The sequence below is a fragment of the Chamaea fasciata genome, unplaced genomic scaffold, assembly GCF_029207755.1.
Source record: "Chamaea fasciata isolate MVZ Bird 193981 ecotype frontalis unplaced genomic scaffold, bChaFas1.0.hap1 SCAF_4, whole genome shotgun sequence".
NCBI lineage: Eukaryota > Metazoa > Chordata > Aves > Passeriformes > Sylviidae > Chamaea > Chamaea fasciata.
Window position 1 is genome coordinate 65,910,883 of NW_027094089.1, and position 19,546 is coordinate 65,930,428.

Consider the following 19,546-nt stretch of genomic DNA (forward strand, 5'->3'; position numbering starts at 1 on the left):
TTTACAATGGTTTATAGATCTATCAGTAAAATGTTACTATTTTCACTGTTTTAGCCTTTAAATTATTCTTTCCTAGTGCAGTGGGCCTCAGATTACATCAGATTCTTAACACTATATATGCTTCTGTGGTCAGAGGTTTGGTTTTGTTACAGGAGAGATTTGGTTATTATATTGCATTTCTGCCTGCCATTGGAATATTTAAGTCATCAAAACCACTGACTCTGAGTGTTATTTCATGTGCAGCTAATACTTTTTTGCCTGAATTTAACTTGAAATGCTGATTTTTGAGGAGCACTATATATTTCTTCATGAGAGGTTTATGGTTTCCATGGCATATTTAGTGTTCTTGTTCTTTCCAAGCTTCATCTTGTTTCCCAAAAGTGCAATTGGTTATGATTTGCGGAATAGTGAGGTGTTCACTCGCCTACCTAGAGACAAATACAATCAAATACCACAGAAGACTTGCAGGCAGTCTGATGTTCGTTTTGAACCTTACCAAGGTGGCATGGTTATGTTTTGGGGGCTTTATGCCTCTTTGGTGGGTGAAGCTCACTGACTCCCTCAAACTGTACACTCATAACCAGCACATGGCCACTCCAATTAGCTCCGCTCAGGGCTGGAGTCTCAGACTGTAACAAGGTCTCCCAGGACCACTTACACCACAAATACTGTACTCATATTTTCTCATTAGTTCCATTCAGTTGCCACAAATACAATTTTCCAATGTTTTCAGATTTAGATCAGAAATATAATAGCTCTGTGTTTTTATACACATACATGTATATAATACATACACACACATACACACCTACATATATATCTAAATCTAATTATCTTGCATAACTTAAAGATCTGTGTTATCTTTTTTTACAGGTAGAAGCTTGCAGTTTACTTTATTAACCTTAACCTTTCATTCAGGTCAAAGAATATAGGGATCAATTGGCTAAGAGAAGAAAAATTACAGGGTTTCAGATGACGTATTTTTTCTAGTTTGTTAGAGTTTTATTATTATTTTTAAGCTCTTAAGTTTTGTGAAGTCATAAACCTTGATTCTGAGAAATGGTTGCACGTATTTGTATGTGTGAAGTCATCAAGAATATGGGCCTTAATTTGAAGGTGGCTGTAGACAAATCTGAAACACAATGATGCAGTTTTGTGCAGTTTGGTGACTTTTGAAGGGACATGTTGGCAGAGAAGCTTTATATCAGTAACTCTTTGTACACCTAAGTAATCTTTCGTGTCTTAAGAACAGGTGGGAAGAGCAGTATTCACAGGTATGTGTTAGTGGAAAAATTTCTATAGTTTCTGTAACCCAGATGGAAAGTTTGCTTCTAATAGCAATTGCTAAAAGTTGAGCAACATTATAATTATATTGTTTTCACCTTGAGATTTTTTTTAGTTTTCAAAATAGAAGGACATCTTAAGAAATTGTTGACGTAAGAGGCAATCTTAGGTTTATTAGTCTCTAAATGTCATGAATTTTGGGATGTTTTCAGTGTGAATATGTTCAACATCACAATGTTCAGTTATCTTACAGACTTCTATGGTCTTGTAACTCTATTTTGAATTAACAGTATGCAGGTACATTTTTAGTTATATTCTTGATATCATAGTATTGTTTGATTGGCTGGTTTATGTCAAACCAGTTTGTGCTTTTTGACATTTTCTTGCTCCTGGTTGCACTGTAAATTTCACAGGATGTGATATTAATTTCTTATTTTTAGAATCACATGCAATAAAACTGAATTGCCTAACAGTCTATCAGAGAACAGTATTCATAAAATATTGAGTAGATCTAGGGAAACCTTGGTATAAGCATTTATTGGATAATATTTTCAGGTTTAATAAATAAACAATGTCTTACTAAAATTTTTCCTGTTCTTTGTTTTGATATTTTAATGTGTTAACATAGTTCTAAATGATAGTCATTTGCAAAGTAGGAAGTGAAAAGATTTTAACTTTGGCCAGCTCTGATCCAGACATGTATATTAGCAAAACTCTAACTATAATTTTATTTCTTTATTCCTTGGCTCATTTTTGGTAATAAGTTATTTTGAGTGCAAAAATCTCTTTTCTTTCTGGACAATTGTTTATTTTTTAATACAACTGATAGAAGCCTGCTCAGTGACATTGGGTCAAGAGATCTAAGAAATTCAGCCTTGGCACAGAGCTGTTGCCTACCATGTCCTTGTTAGGTCCCTGACAGAGAGGGATTAGCCCCCAAGTTTTATGGGGCTCAGTTTTCTGGTGTGCTCACTTCTTTTGAATTTGCCACAGCTTTAAATAATAACTTTTCTTCATTTATTTACCAGGATAATGCTGGGTTGTTTCTTTTTTAGGTTATGCTTTTTTGTTGTCTAATTCAGCAACATCATAAATATAAATACTTCCAAAGATAGATATGACAATAATCTGACATCATTTTGATGGATTATTGCAACAACATTAAGATGATCCTTGCTTTCTAGAAAAGGTTAATTTGATTTTTTTCTTTCAACCTTCTTCTTCGCTGTCATGTTTAACTAAGATTAAAAGGTAAAAGCAATAAATACACAACTACTCTTATTTTTCCTTATGTTGTAAAGAAGTCAGTTGTTACAAGCAATTATGTATTGTGTGATTGTTTATAGGGCAGAGGCAAATGAGGCCATATAAAGTGTTTCTTCTGTCTCTGCAAGTTCATTTACACGACGATGATCTATAGAAAGGGTAATAAAAATTAAAACTGGAATTAGATTGACATGCAAGGTATAGAAAGCACACAAAAGGGCATAAATTCAATTCAGTATTTTAGCTATATATAATTTTTTTCTCCCAACTAGATGTGCCATTGCTTCATTCTTTCAGATGTTCAATCGTTTTCCTATTTTCAAAAAACAGAAAGAAATGAGGCAAAGAACCTTTTTTTAACCTTTTTTCTTTTTATATTTTAGTTTTTTCCTTTCCTGTTTAATGAATATAGCTTCAGACTGTGAAGGTTTTCTTTTCCCAGTAGGAGAAAGGGAAGACTATTTCATTTAGACTCCAAGGTGTCACTGAGGACAGAACTGGAGTCACTCAAGTCACTTTAAAAAACTTTAACCCTTAGAGCTGGCGATACCTGGAAAAATTAAAGGATACATTTATAAGGGCCACACAGTCAAGTGCTTTTGCATTTGTGCAGATAATGTGACTTTGACCCTGACTGATAAAAAAGGTGTGCAGCTGAAGTTGTAGAGAAAATTAGTTAGTTGTATATGTCATCTTGACTGCCTTGGGGTGGTATTTTTAGACACTGATTGCTACACTTCATTTTTGTTAGATTAGTTGTCTCTCAGTAAGTGAAAATAAGCAAAAATACTTGGAAAACCTTTAGAACCATTACATACAATTTACAGATTTTTTTATCAGTTCAGAAATTTTATCCAAGGGTAAGAATTGTTTCGTAATATCATTGTTCTGCTAAATGATGTATATGATAATAAAAGCTTCTTTTAAACTTAATGTCTATTGACTCTTCAGTAATATCTTGTTTGCTGAAATGCCTAATGAAAGCAATACTAAAAATTACATGATAATGATTTTTTAAATTAATAATACCAGTAATACAATAAAGTCTCATTATTAGGAAGTATTTTTCTGGAATAAATAATAAAAATATTTTCTCATAGCTTAGTTATCTGAATAAGTCAGTTAACCAAGATGAGTATGTTCTTCAAAATCATGTATGACAGGACCACAAGAAAATTTCCATGTATATAAAGTGTGTTTAGGGCTCTTAATCTTACCTTATTTTAGGAAAATGTGTAGTTCTGAGGTTACCTGATATTAAAAAACATAGTCCCAATGTAAATATTTATTTCTTTTCTTTGTGTATTCATGAGGTAAGGTAACCTATATGATAAAAAATTGCAAAAAATTTCTAAATATCAGGTTCTCACAGTTTTCCAGGGTTAAATATTTATAACAGGAACTGTAAAGGAACTGTGATTAAGGTACTCTGCCAGAGGTGTACTGTTTATTAGTAGTGGTGAATCTTCATTGTACATTTTAGGAGAGAACAAATAGGTATAAAGGGGAATTGTTCAATTATTGCCTTATTGTAAGTTGTCAGAATTAGGTGGTTGCTTTTAAAATCTAAAATTGCCGGCATGAACAGTTAAATCAGATTAGGAGATAATTTATTGGAGGTGGTAAGTGGAAGAAAAAGATCCCTGAGAATTTAGGTGTATCTTTCAAAAGCATGAAAAATTCAGCAATACTTATTTTCTTAGAAATTGGCAAGTAATTTAATTTTGTGTTCTGATCAAGGGTTAAGTGTCAGAGTAAGTGTACATTTTTTAAAATGTATCTATGTAGAAAATAACACAATAGTTATGCTAGCTGATCTAAGGAACAAGTGAGCTACATTAATATGTTTGAAAATGTATTTTATGATTCTGTGGTTTCTGAGTGATAGGTTATAAACAATGCAGTTGGAAACATTGCGTTGTAATATAGACTTGGTCACAAGAACATAATATAAGCTCCTATTTAATTTCATTATTAATTAATATTAATTTTCTTGTTTACAAAAATCTAACAGCAAGAATAACGTAAAAACCTCTATGTTTAATTTCATGTTCATCATGGTTATGATAAGGCAAATGACTGAGCCGTTTTCTCATCTATACAAGCTTCTCCAGCAATGTGTTGGAACACCATGATCGTGTAACATTTCATGACCTGATGAATGCTGACTCATGCAGTAATCACCAAAGAAATACAAACGTGAATTTAAAATTGCATTTTCTTATATTTTGTCCTCATTACAGTGCATTTATAGTTCTTCCCTAGAAGAAAGCTGTCAAAGCTTAAAATTTGCAACAGAAACTTTCCAAAGTAAAAAGAAATGAAAATTCACATTTGTGTAATTTTCCGAAGTGCTTGTCTGTATACATTTCAAACAACTCACATATTCAGAGACTTAGGGGAATATCCAGATAAAGGCATTCAACTTAAAATAATATTATTCTGCAGTGTAAACATGTAGCCATATCATTTTCAGTGAAATGTATGGAACCATTTGCAAAATGAAGATACTGAGATACAGTACATTTTACCTGTGGATTGTACTCTTGATATTTAAAAGTGGTTTACTCTCTTATAACAGTAATTTTACTGTGTCTTCCAGATGTGTGGAGGTGATTGCCAGAGAAGGACGGAACCTGAAAGAACTTTATTTAGTATCCTGTAAGATCACAGACTATGGTATGTAATACATTTATATCTTTATTTTTTGTGAAGATTGAACCAGAGTTCACAGGGACTGTTATCAAAGGTGTTGGAAATATAGAGATGAAAATTTTCAAAACCTTCATTCATAAAAATAGGAAATTTATAAAAAGTGTTTTACTTGCTTAAAAATATCTGTGGTTGGAAGTATGAAAGTCAGTGTATATATTTGCTGCAAAGCATTGTTATAGAGTTAGCAATTACTGGGCAGGCTAGGTAAAGTCCCCATTGAATAGTCCTGGAGACCAGGAGAACATTTGAGGGGGAAAAAATAATATTTTAAAAAAATATATATATAAAAATATATATATTTATATGTGCGTGTGTGTGTGTTTCTAGATGCTGCAAAAGCATAACTAAGCAAGCAAGCAAGAATGTGGATTGATCACCTGTTGTAGGCCATACAATTTAAATGAGGTTGATGATCCTTTAAAACTGCTGTTATGGCAAAATAGAGGGGAGCATCTTAGGAATTAAATGTCCTCTCTGATAGGCCACATAGAAAGACAGATTTTTTATTTAGAATAGGAAAACTTTTAATGTTTGTTTGGAAAGGCTACTTTGTTTTTTTCAAATAAGATACTGGCCTTAAATAAGACACTTATTTTTGCCATAAGGCCAAATTCTCAAATGTCTGTCTCCCACATACATGCCTATATTTCAGTGTGATTTACAAACAATATTTTTGAGGTGTTCATTTCAGACTTGATGATTATTTTGTTTCTCAGTCTATTTTTTTAACTTTATACTCCCTAGATTTTAATAAAGAATTACTGCATCAAAGTGATAAATTACCATTCCAGTGGTCACAAACTCATTCTTCTATTTTCCTTTTCAAATTCTGCACTTCACTGGGGTTTGTATTGTGCATTCAAGGGTCTGTTGTTCTGCAGAGTTCTGCACACCTTATGTCCACAGTGTTGGAACATGAGGCCACCATGCAGCTGTTGCAGCTGCAGAGTTTGGAGCATGGCAAAGGAAGGGGAACACGGGCCTTTACTGCGCTTTCCTTTGGTCTGCTGTTGTTTGTACTTCCATGGGCAGGACAGATGTTGTCAGAGTTGAAAATTGATTTTCTCAGCTCAACACCATTTGTCCAAGATGAATTTCTGAATTTGTGAAATGTCTTGTGGAAATTCAGGGAGGAAAATCATCTATAGAACATAAGGTTATAATAATGAAGGTGCTTCTTGTCACTGCTGAAAGGCGAGAGGCGCAGGGCAGGGTCAGAAGGCAGACTTTTCCCTTCTGTGTACTGCCGGTCTACAGGCCCTACTCTTGTCCCTTCTGATTCTGACAACCCATGTGGAAAGAGTTATCATGGGCATAATGGAATCCATGTCTTGAGGATCAATAATCTCTCAAACTGATATCACCCTTCATTCACTGTAGTTGCTCAGAGGAAAACGTGATTTTTCCCCAAAGTAGGGAAGCAACTGAAAAACTTAAGCAAATAAACCTAAGAAAGAGAAAAGAGAAAACCTTGCTTATGAAAGAATAAAGAGAAATAAAAGGAAGTATGCATAGCTAGATGGAAGGCAGGAAGTGTGTTTCAGGGAATGAATGAGTTGAGAATGAATGTAGCATTTGGCTGATTAGCTCTATCCAACCTCAGCTTCTCTTCTGTATACTAAGGCCCATCTGTCACTATCAAGTTGTGACCTGCAGTCACTTAGTATCACTGCACTCAGTTACTGGGACTTTGAGAATATTTTCTGTTTGTAGTGCTGCTACTATGCTTTACTATTTACTTAAAAATGGATCCATTTTTGCTATTAAGGATCCAGTTAAGCATCTGATACACTGATTTTTGGTTCATTATTGACTAATTAGCATTATAATCTTCAGCATGTCTCAGCATGCCATCCTGACAAATCAATTTTGCTTTTAATATCTGAGCTGAAAAAGTAAAACAAAATGTAACAAAGTAGGATTTATAGACAGAATTAATGGTTTCTAAGGAAGTCAAGATTTTGCCTTGGATCAAAAGTGTGTTATCAAGTGAATGTTAATTAGTTTAGCAAGAATGTTGCAGGGTTGAGCCAGGCATCACCGTTTTATCATTTATTTTCTGGCAATTCAGTTGAAGACTCTTGCATTTGCTTTTGTTGCTGGCAAGTTCAAAAGTGAGCTCCTTACAGTGCCAAATCTTTTATCAAAGAATCTGTCTTTCTTCTCAAGGGGAGAAGAGCAGCTGCTGTTCCTCACAGGCTTTTGAAGCCCTCATGTCCTCAGTAGAGGAAATCAGCTGAGGAGCACCTTCCTAACTTCAGGGAACCTTTTAGGTTCCTTTTAGGTGCTGTGCCATGGTCTTACGAAGGCTTAACAACTTCACACATGCAGTTGTTCAGGCTCCACCAAGGAGTATCTGAGGCTCTGTGAGGCTGCAACTGGGTGGGAGCACAGTCCTGTTCAACTGTGCTCTGGTTTTGATAATCGTGAAGGTGAAACACAGAGTTGTCCTTGCTTTGACAATTGAAATCTTGACACCAGGTTTGTACAGAAGCAGGATTTTTTTCTGGGACAAGACAATAATTGCTTAGTAACTCAACTGGGGATAAAAAGTAATATTGCTAATATCCAGCAAAATTTTTAATTATTTGATACATTAATTTATCAATAATAACGTCACTAAATAAAGAAAATAATTACAGCAAAACCTGTTATTGTTGTCCTTCAAGTAACTCAATAGGGTATGTATGTGTAAGGTAATTTCACGTCCTCTAGAGAAGGCACTGAATTGCTATCTTTGTCATTTTATTAATTTCCTTCTTTTGTTTTTCTAATTTCTGCATAGGACAGATAGTATACAAAGTTACCAGGCATACATTTTTTTAATGTAAATATTATTTTTAAAGTGCACTAAATTTCTACATTTTATTTGGAAACCTAAAGGATAAAATAAAACACCCTACACTCTAATAATGTAGCCATAGGCTACATTCCTTTCTCTGACCAGAAAAATATTCTTTATATTATACTGACAAATTAGGATTCAAACAGCAATTGAAGTTTGTGTACATACTGAGAGCTATTAACTGATGAGAAGAAAAAGCATTCTTTATTTCATGTTACATTGCAAAAGAAATAATTCTGTATTTTTGGATACAAAAAATGTGTTTTGTTTACTTCTGAAAGAAATGATGCTATTATATCCTTTTTTAGGTCTAGCATAATTTTCTCAAGATGTATTTTTAATTCATGATGTCTGTTAGAGTGGAACATGCTTGGATATTGACAATTAGTTTAAAAGTTTCTTTACATCCAACACATTGTTCAACACTAAATAATCACTGAAATGCATCTAGACTGACAGGATAGACTGAATTAGTATAATAAAGCTAAACATTAGTTCCTCGTAGCGTTTCATGCTTTTTTTAGGCAGTCATGAATTAAGCATGGATTGTCAGTATTATCTTCGAATTTCCTGCCTCTTTTTGATTTGTGTCACAAACTTTACTTAAACATTGTGCATTTTGTATTTAAGCTTTTCCGAAGAACTGGTAAGGAAGTGGGACTTTCTCAGCTGTGGGGAGATGGTGTGTCAAATGAATTAGGTTGATGTGAAGATGCAGAGAGCTGAGCTGGGGCAGCAAGCACACACAGAATGGTGTAACTGTCACTTCAATTTTATGCTCTACTTTTGGTTTTATTGATATCCTTAGTGCTGGGAATTTATTTTAAGTAAATTATTACTTATCAAGTGTTTAATAGTGCAGAGTGCTCTGCACTCTGAAACACAAAAGTGAGATTTTTGTGTTCAAAGATAAAAAGATTCTAAACTAGCCTGTGAAACAGGAGTAAGTGTTTTAAGGGTCTGATCTTGCAGTAATGTTAAGTGTATATTTACTAAGAATTACTTTACAACCACATTCTTTGCAGTAGTAAAAGATAAAAGTCTAATAATGCCTTATTCCCACTTCAGAAAGGCAGTCAGACCAATGTTTCCTTTATGGGTGCAGAAAATAATTTTGAGACAAGCTTTAAATTGTAAGCTTCCACTGGCAGAACACAGGGGAGGGGAAAAAGCAAATCCAAACACCACCACCCAAAAAGTAAACCCATAAAGAAGTCACCTTTGAAAAATGTTTGTAAGGAAGTGTTCAAATCCAGCACTTGCTACAGCTGTGCCTTGCAAAATCACCGAAGACCTTTCTGAAAAAAAAAAAAGTGCCCAAATAGTCATTACTAGGAGTGCGGTTGGCAGAGTTAGCAGGGAATAAGTTTATCTCACAATGTTGCCTGTCAAGTAACCTGAAGAAGATGACAGTTGTCTTCACAGTTGTCTTGTAGAATTTCCATTACCTAGTAGTTCTGGATTCTGTGTAACTTAAAAAGTCTCTCTTTCCAGCTGTAAAGTAATTGCACAAAGCTTTTCAGAAGAAATGCTTGGCACAAGGAGCTGAACTGTGGTCTTTTGCTGAAAACGTAAAGATTCTGAGTACTGAGAAAGAGCTCTCTAGTTATGTAGTCCTTTTCTTTTCTAAAATGGGTACTATTCCTTTTTTGTATTGCCTGTTTTCAACATTTAATGATGGATTTAGTGTCTCTGAGGACACATGGGGGGGTTTTTTAAAGGTTTTTCTTCTGCTGAGGGTGTTTGCTGAAGCAAAAAAAAAAAGTTTTAACAAACTATAATGGAATTATATAGTTTTTATATTAAAATGTTATAGATAGGGCATATCTGTTACAAGTAGAAGTCTGGAGGAATAAGATAGCATTTATACTGAATCAAGTCCAACTGTCACCAAAAAAACCCGTAACTGTAACTTGCACTTATTCTTCATAACTGGATTATGGATTCTTTTCTCAGAAGTGAGATACCACTAACAATGTTAAAATAGTTTCCCAAGATACTATTAAATTCTAATGTTAAAATATTTAGGATACATATGCTTTCTATTTTAAAATAGAATATTTTCATTATCAAGGGATCAAGTTGTCCTGCTGAGAGTTTCTTGTGTTTTCTCTCCAATATTTAGCATTTGTCATGCGAATCATAAAGAATAAGCATACTGCGGGTATTTTTGCAAAAAAGAAAGTTTAACCTCTGCTTCTCACTTGGATTAGCCAATCTCTCTAAGGCTTGGTCTCACTAAAACTTTCTTTCTTAATATTAGCTTTTCTAAATTCATTTTTAAAACACCATGTCTTCTGTACAGTATAACTCAGAAAGCAAATATATTTGGGGGGGGATAAGAGCGGTATTTATGGATAGACAGAATGGAACAGGTGGTAAATATGTTTCTGAGTTTAAAATATTTCATCCTTACCCATTACTGGTTTGCAATCTCTTCCTCAATTTATATAATTTAAATAAATACAACTTCCATCTTGTCTTTCAAAATTATTTTGAATTGCTGCTGTATTGAATTCCAAGTTTCTCTTCTTCTCTGAATTTTTTCCCTGTTAGGTTTTCCTATCCTGTGTGTGGTTCTTTCTCTTTTGCACTCTTTTAATGACGTTATGAGAGCAAGCAGTGATCACACTGACAACCATGCTAATGCTTGTAGGTAAATGTACAGATAATCTTTTAAGGACCAGGACCTCTGCTACTTTCTTTAGTGGTGGTGTGTATGTATGTATGTTTGTGCTTGTATAAAGTGGTGGTAATATATTACAGTACATAGTAGTATCTAACTACTATATATATATTGCTTTCTTATAAATTTTTTCTTCTTTTCACAAAAACATTTTCTCTCTAGTTTTTGTTCTGTTAGTTATTCAGAAGCCTGAATTCACTGAAGTAAGTCAGCCAGATTGTCGATGTCCAGTGCCAAATTTTGAGGTTCTTTGCTTGGTTTTGGTATTAGTTTTCTGTGCATAGATTGCAACTTTAACTTTAGCAGGCTATAAGAATTAAATTACCTGAAGAGTAAGTAGGTGGCAAGCAATCTGTACCCTGTTGTATGTTTTAATGATACTTATTTCCTTTCATAAAATCTAGCAGCTAGTAATGGGCATTAAAATGTTCACTCTTTCTGAATTCCAAAGCAAGTATTTCCATTGAAACCCTGGTAATTATGAGGATCAGTGAAAGCTTATTCTTACAATAGAGGTGAGTTTCAGAGTTTTATGTAGTTTAACAAACCAACAGTACCTATTATAACTTACTGCCTCTTCCTTCATTATAATGGCATTACTGTTTATGTTGGAGTGTGCAGGAAGAAGTTGGAGTCTTTCCACATATTTTAAAACCTCTGAAAATTTCCCTTCAGCTAGGAGGAAAAATTACAGTGTAGAGCTTTTGTAAGGACATTTTAAAACTTGTTTGGTTTTATTATTGTTATTTTTGTTTGGAGTAGTTACTCACATAGAGTCTTGCAGGTATTGATATCTAATTTTGTTTCCATAAGGGATCCTGATGACCTTGAAACAAAGAGACATGTTAATGTCAGGAAAGATAGCTGTGTATTATTTTGGGAATGAAACCCTATCAGAGAACATGTTTTTTCAGTTCTGTTAGGAACTTTTAGGAATGTTCAGGAGTGAATAGAAAAGTTTAGTCACCTGTCTGTGGAAATAATTAATAAGGAAAAGTCAAATTAAAACTTTATCAAAAGTAATACCCAAAGCAGAAAAGAGCTCTTGAACAATCTTGTCAGCACCATATATAATTCATAACTATCAAACCCCCAAATTTTCTTTCTTTTCAAGTTTTGTCAGTATTCCCAATGTCACAAAAATGGCACTCAGTTTTCATTAGAAGTTGATTTGAGATATCACTGTGCATCTTCAAGACCCATACAGTGAGATAAATTACTGCAATAACATATTTCTCAAATAACAGACAGTTGCAAATCCTTTGTCCTATGGTACATAATAAAGGATTTTCTGTATGAGCAATGAGATGAGACAAATTTTCAAACTATTTTTTGTCATACTGGAAGGTGGATTGTCCCCCTTAACCTGTACCCTTAAAAATAATGTAGTATAATAGCCAGCTGGAGGAAGCTATGTATGTAGATGCACTTCTGATTCGTCAAGATGAACAGAGCAGAAGCCTATGATTTATACACAGTTTGTTCCCAGTTTCTTGTTCTGAATGTGGAAAACAGAGATGTATTGTACTTCAGGACTGATGTGTCTTGTAGAGAGATCCGCAAGTTCTGTTATTTTAAGTTAAGCTTTTCTGTGGGAAGCATAGTGCTCTGCGTTGTTATTTCAATTCTTTGGTGAGAAATTCGGCAGCAATTTATCAGTCATAATAAAAAGTTTAATTTTGTGCTGTTTTATCACTAGAGAGAAGTGCTTAAGTTAATCTGCAGGAAAAATACATCTCATTTCTGAGTTCTAAGACACATATTTCTGATACAACAAAAATTGAAATAGCCACAATCCTCTGCATGTACTGTCAGAAATACATTTTCGTGTTCTTGCTTTATGTACTGTGTTAGGAAACTTCAATATAATACTGAACTTCCATTTATCTCAAGATCTGGATCCTATTCTCTTTGTATTTTATTTTTGTATTTTCTTTTTTTGTGTGACCTAAAAAAGTAACATATAATAATACATATAGCTTTATTCTTCCAGTGTCCATGTTAACCCCTGTATTAAAACCAGTGTGCTGGGTGCCTCTCCAGTGAGGTACCACACAGCATAAGTAATATATCTAATCACTTGTCTTTGGAGCTCAAGACTGATTTAAAGTACAAATAAATGATTAGATGTAAATTGTGCCATTATCATCATGTTATGAACATTACAGTCATTGATGATTTTTTTTTTTAAATTTTGATTTCGCCCCTCCTAAGACTACCAACAAAATGTTTTGTCATTTTATACTTTCATTTCAAATGGTATCTGTTATGTCACAGTGCAAGGAAGAATACCAATTCTAACAGAACATTTGATTTGCAGTCAGAGGTAAATTTGCTTAACAAAAACAGTTGCAAAACTTTATTTAGCATTAATTTATTTCTGGCTTGGATAGAATAATTTAAGATTTAAAACATTTAACATTTTCTGATAAAACCAATTACAACTCACATTAATACACTGTTCCTATAATCCAGTTTTATATTTAGTTCATTGTACTTCTGAATTTGTTTAAAATTTGCTCCTAAACCATATTATTTGTTGAGTAGCTATTAACAATATACTTTAAAAAAATCCTACATTTAAAATTATTCAAAAATAAACCTAGTATTAGTCTCAGAGGGGATTATTTAACATTCCTTCTCGTAATTCTAAATTTTAAAGCAGTATTTGTAATTTTCTCCAAGAGAAACAGAACTCAAAATGAAAGGAAAAAAGAAGAATTTATCTAGTCTTTTTCCATTTAATAGGATATGATGAGAAAGTCTTGTTGATATATGTAATCATACAAGTAAAGAGTTGCACCGTATTTTAAAGTGGCTGATAGTTTGCATTTGTGATGTATTTCTCCTAAATACCAGGAGCCAGTTTTATGATCCCCATTTTTACTGCACTATAAAACATATTTTACAGATTAGATTTTAAAGTTAGTGTGTTTCTACAGTGTTGCCTAAATGAAAGTGACTGTTTTCTTTAGCTGGCATCCAAAAGGGAGAAGCTCCTTTACTGTTCTTAAACGTAAAAACTGATGTTTAAACCTAGCAAGTAAAACAGTTGTTTCGTCATAATTGCTCAAACTAAATTAAATCTTAAATTTTTTTTTTCATGGAAGAATTTCCTTTCCATATTCTCTTTTGTATGTTCTTTTGGTTTGTTGTTGAATTCCAGTAATACTCAAATTACTCAAGAAAAATCTAATTTTGACCATCATCTGTCTGCCTGCCTTAAAAAATTCAAATAAAGAATTTGTATTTGTCTACTACTTTGTAGACATAGCAGTAATGTAGTTATTTTGAATGCCTAAGTTTTTAAAAAAATATTCTTGCAATGATTTCTGTAGTCTTCTGTAGTAGCATTGTGCTCAGGGAATGAATACTTAGCAACTATTTTTTTCTTTAAACGGATGAAAAAATGATTAAGATATTGATGTATCTTACTAGAACTAAAAGGAATCTAAATTGCTAATATCACAGCAATATGCTAAATGCTGGTTTAGAGCTTTTTTTTAATGCTTAAAAATGAAATATTTAATTAAAACATGTCAGTGCTTAAATGTTTTTAACAATTGGAAGGAGAACATGAAAACAAATTCTAACCTTACTACTTATCTGCCTTTTGACATATTACTGAGGTCTCACTGTGAATATACATTAATAGATCTCTTATGTCAAAGTACTGGATTTGCCAAATACTTAAATATCAAGTAATAGGGACTGGATTTTTTATTAATTTGAAATACGAATTACAACTCAACAGCAAATACATAATAAAAAAAATTAATAACATGGGTTTTTATAAACTTGTCTAAGAACAGAGGATGCATCCAAAAGTATTTTAATTTATTTAGTGAAATGTAATGAGTGGTACTTCCCCTCTGCACTCCTGTAATTGTGATTCTCGATTAGCTTTATTGTGACAAAAGCATTTGATTTTTACATCTGTAATGAATTATACGAAGAAGTTCATGCTGTCTTTGTAAACTGTAAACTCTTCACAGCAGAGAAGAGAGTGTAGAAACTGTTCTGTTACCAATGGAGGGAATGTGATTCACTTCGTAAATAATTTAGTAATCACTATGCTTTCAAAAATTAGTAAATTGAAATAAAATTTTTGTTTTGGTCAACTTCAAATATTTGAAGAGTTTTCTATAAAAAATTAGTCTCAAAGTAGCTTTTAAATTATGTATTTTAGTTTCTCTTGAGTCAAGTGGGATCATTTTAGTTTTTGAAATGTCAAGTATCTTTCCAGAACACTCAGACAGCAACATTGCTTTATTTGCAGTTCTCTTTGGCTTGTTGCCATCATCCCTTAATTTTAGCTATACATACTGAACCGTATTTCTTCTAACTACAAGTTGTCTAATACAGAAGAGTAGGAAAGTATAATATAGTATAATAATTATATATATATATATATATATATATGTATGTATGTATGTATGTATTGTTATATAATAATATATTTACCATTTAATAATATAAAATTTATTATAAATATAACATATTTATTATAATATGATAATATATTGTAATATAATTTGAGTATAATATATCTGAAATTCTTTTAAAAGTGTGGTTTGGAATATTCTGTTCATTTTTACATATTTGGTAATAGGTGAGTGAAATATATTCCATGATCTCAACCTGTTTAGATACTTCTGAAAACATTACAAATATGGGTATGTTTGAATGTTCTTATAATGTTCCTGAGTACAAACTTTAAAAACTTTCTGTTTTAGACATTAGTATCTTTTCGGTGTTTTTTTTTTTTTTTTTTTTTTGGGGGGGGGGGGTTGGGGGGGAGTGGAGGTGGAGAAGGTGTGTGAGTGTTTTGTTTTTTAATAAAATGTATGATGTATATGATGTAACTCAGTTATTTTTGGGAACTTGGGAGCTCTAGGAACATGGTACTTTTGCTATGTATGGATATTAGAATAAAGATTAAATGGAAATGAATCTTTTCATACTACCAAATTTTGAAAGCAGTTTGTTTAGGTTGCATTTTGTGTAAATAATTTGAATTAGAAGATATAATAAAAGCATCTCTCACTGCTTCACATTTGAAATCAAGTATGTTCCTTGATGAAATCTATAGGTCTACATCGCTAATCATTGTTGTGTCAAATTTATCTTTCGAGATGGGTGTTCTCTCAAATAGCCAATTAATTCATGCATCTTGTTTTATGGGTATGTGAATTAATGCATCTTAAACAGAAGTATTTTCTCAATTTAATTGAAAAAGTTACTGTCTCTGAAGTTTAGTGACCAACCAGTAAACAAAAAATTTCAAGTATGAAATCATCATTGCTTACTGTTTGTAAGTGCTTCTCAAAGGTCTAGGTCTTGCATTAGAGCATTAGCCATACTATTAATTTGGTATAATCAATAAATCATAGAAATTTTGATTGAAGGAGACCGTTGCTGAGTCACTCTGTCCAGCCAGGCACCTAGGGCGGCGATGTCACCAGCCTTTGAAGAGGTCCACTCTGACTGTCTGTGGCTTTGCCTGGATATTTCTTAAAAACCCTCCAGGGACAGAGGATCCACCATATGTCTTACAGACATTTTATCAGTGCTTCATTTACACTGCTAAAGAGGTTTGTTTTTTCCCTCTAATGCCCAACCTCACATGCTGTACTGTGATCATTGACCTTCTTACATCTTTTGGTGAGCTGTGAGTCAGCCATTACTCTATCCATTTCATAACCACCAATACAACTCAGATCTTACCACAGTACTATATTTGTGTGAAGAAGAAAAGTGTCTTATTTTCACATGTGAAATGAATCTGAAACTTAAAAAAAAAAAGATAATCAACAAGTGTTAACAAATAAGAAGAACTTTCTCTTTCTTGGTTAGTCAACAATGGCTCCTCCTGTTAGGAGCTTTTTATGCTGCATATTTATCACACTGAATTTTTCCTTAGGCCACGAGCACTTGTTTCACCATTACATTATATATTATTATTTAGGGAAAAAAAAACAACAAATGCCTTGTGAATTAATTATGTTTGTTTTCTTTTTGCAGTTTACATTGAGATGTCATTAAAAATCAGTGACGGTGTTATAGTGCCGACTGCTTTGTTTTAAACCAGTGGGGGGATATTGGGGAAAAAAAGTAGAACATCTTTCTGGCTATTTGGATATTGCTACATTTTCATGTTGGTAGAACACAATTTCTTTAGCTTTCATTTTGTTTTGAAATCAGGAACAAAGAAGAAAACTCATCTAGGAGTAATAAGTTTTGCTCCTAACCTGCCAGTTTTGCTATTACTGTCTTTGTTATGAAAAGTGAAATCAATGAGATCATAGCATCTTTAGCCTTTGACTGTGACTGCCTGGTAAAATGACATATAGCATAATTAACAATAATCAGTTGCTGGCCTGGTGCACCAAATCCCGAATTATGTGTATTGTACGTATCCTGTGCTCCTCTAACATTTAATCTGAATCTCTGCTATTTCCCTAAAAGCATAGGTTTGTACAATTTTTACCAGTGAAGTCGAAAATATCAATAGAATATAACCTTTATGGTTTGTCCACACTTGGCTCTTTTTCATTTCTTCCACCACCATAAACCACCAGTTTTTCTTGATTGATGTTAAAGAGGGACAGAAATACTCTAAGTGATTGGAAGCTATTTTCAGATCATTGAAGAGTTGTGATCATAACTAATGATGTCCTGAAGTGGCTCTGCTCTATCTACATTTTAGAGATTCGGACAGAGAAACATGGAACTTCTGACTGGAAACATGAGCATCCTTCAGGACTTTGGATAGGCCAGGCAGAATGGTGACACTATAAATGAAAAAGTATTTGAAGCTATGTTTTTCAGGAAAAATTACCTCAGTAACATATTCAAAATTTCATTACCTGTTCTTTGATTTGTGCATTTTAGTTGCGTCACATTCATCAGTCAGAATTATGGTGGTGAGTGTGTTTTGTGTTGGGTTTGGTGACACTGGAGCCTACGACTTGTTCTTTGAGGCCATGTACTGTATTGATTCATGGAGGAATTTCTTCTTTCTTTCTGTGCCTACATGGGACTGTTCCTGTATATGCCAAGAAACTGGAAAAACATGTTGATATGGAACTTCAGTTAAAAAGACTTTATTTAGGGGATACTTTTGACAGCTATGAAACAGTACTAACTTGATCAAAATTTTAAAGTATCCATTTTTAACCCGTGAGTCCCAGAAGTGATGCTTGTGTATGTCACTGGATGAAAACATAACACCCACTAATTTCATTTTGGCTACTTAGATGATCTCTTTTGTTTCTCTCTTGATCTTAAAGGGCATATGAGTTCTTATTTTTCCTAGCTATAGTTCAACAATTCTGTGTAAAGAGAACCTGTATTCTCTACCACGCTGTGTTCTTGTCATTTAATTAAAGGAGGAGGATTAAGAAACCATTCTGATCAAATGTAACTGCTAAGAAAAAAGAAGGAAAGAAGAAATCTATTTTTTCCTTTAATCAATAAATATACAAGTACACTTTAAAACTAATACAAACCGCAAACTGAAAGAAACCTAATTCATTGAGGTCACTATTCCCTCTGCAATCCGTATTTTCTTATAAGCTATGATTTATGACCAGTGAGGTTTTGCAGAGGTTTGGTAAAAGAGACTGAAGATACAGTGGTTTTGGGACTTTCGTATTTATGTATATATATACAATACCTTTTTGTGATCTTATGTAAAGGGGTTTTCCACCAGCCATGTGTTTGCACATATATTTGGTTGTCATGGCCTGCACATGCAGGTACAAACATGCACATAGAAAAAACACCTTGGATTACGTCTGTTTCTTATATAGCCATAATTGAAAAATTGCCTTTAGAGTACAGGCATAGCACACATCTTACAAAGGTGTCTTTAAGGGAAAGGAAAAAGATTAGATAGCAGCTTAAATATTTTTTTTACATATTTGACTTCTAATGCAGCTGAGCATTTCATAAGTCAGATGCAGTACTGGTAAATTTCACATGCGTTCCTGTTATTTTTTAATCAAAATAAAAAGGTCAACAATGTAGTCTTTCTAGTAAAATAAAGTACAATTTGATTACTTTTTAATAATGTGTTTAATTTGATTTAATTTGATTTTAGGAAGAGGGAGGTCTCTAATGAAAAGGAAATGGACTGTATAAATTTGGTGTACCCTCTTACTTTTACCTCTGTTCATGCAATTGGTAGTAAATATTGTTGCTAGGGCCAAACAAAGAAATAACAACACTTGAATTGTAAGCAGTTTTGAGCACATATATATGAAATGCACAGACACAAAATTTTTTTCAAATTTACGAAGTGCCTGAATCTCCTCACTGGGATATCTATCCAACATGTAGTATTGTAATCAATAAATAAATAAAAATAAAAGGTCAATCTAAAAGCTGTGGGGTCTAAAGATACAACCTATCACACAAGAACCTAGTTCCCCAGTTCATGGAGATGTCTTAATTATAGGATTTTTTGGAAAGATTGTTTCAGATAAAATGCAGAAACTGTGTAATACTTTTTTACCATGTGTACACAACGCTCATCCTTTAGGTGGGTGAAATTACCGATCTACACATCTCTGTTCCATTCCTCATGCAAGATGCTTATGATTCTCTAATCATCAAACGTGCAACTTTCTGTATTGTCACCCATCTGATTACCAAAGATTCCAGTACTAGGGATTTTGAAGCACCTTGCAGTTTGCAGATAAAAAGTCCATAATCTTGAATCAGGATTTAACAAAGAAGCATTTGTG

At 33.2% G+C, this 19,546-nt stretch overlaps 1 protein-coding gene across 1 annotated transcript in view; it reads left to right on the forward strand.

Annotated features, from left to right (window-relative positions):
* FBXL17 (F-box and leucine rich repeat protein 17) overlaps positions 1-19,546 on the forward strand; it is a 282,413-nt gene that overhangs the window by 183,622 nt on the left and 79,245 nt on the right. Inside the window, exon 7 of the mRNA XM_066181845.1 lies at positions 5,153-5,229. Within this exon, the coding sequence (XP_066037942.1) occupies positions 5,153-5,229 (77 nt within the window). The remainder of the gene's footprint in view (positions 1-5,152; positions 5,230-19,546) is intronic.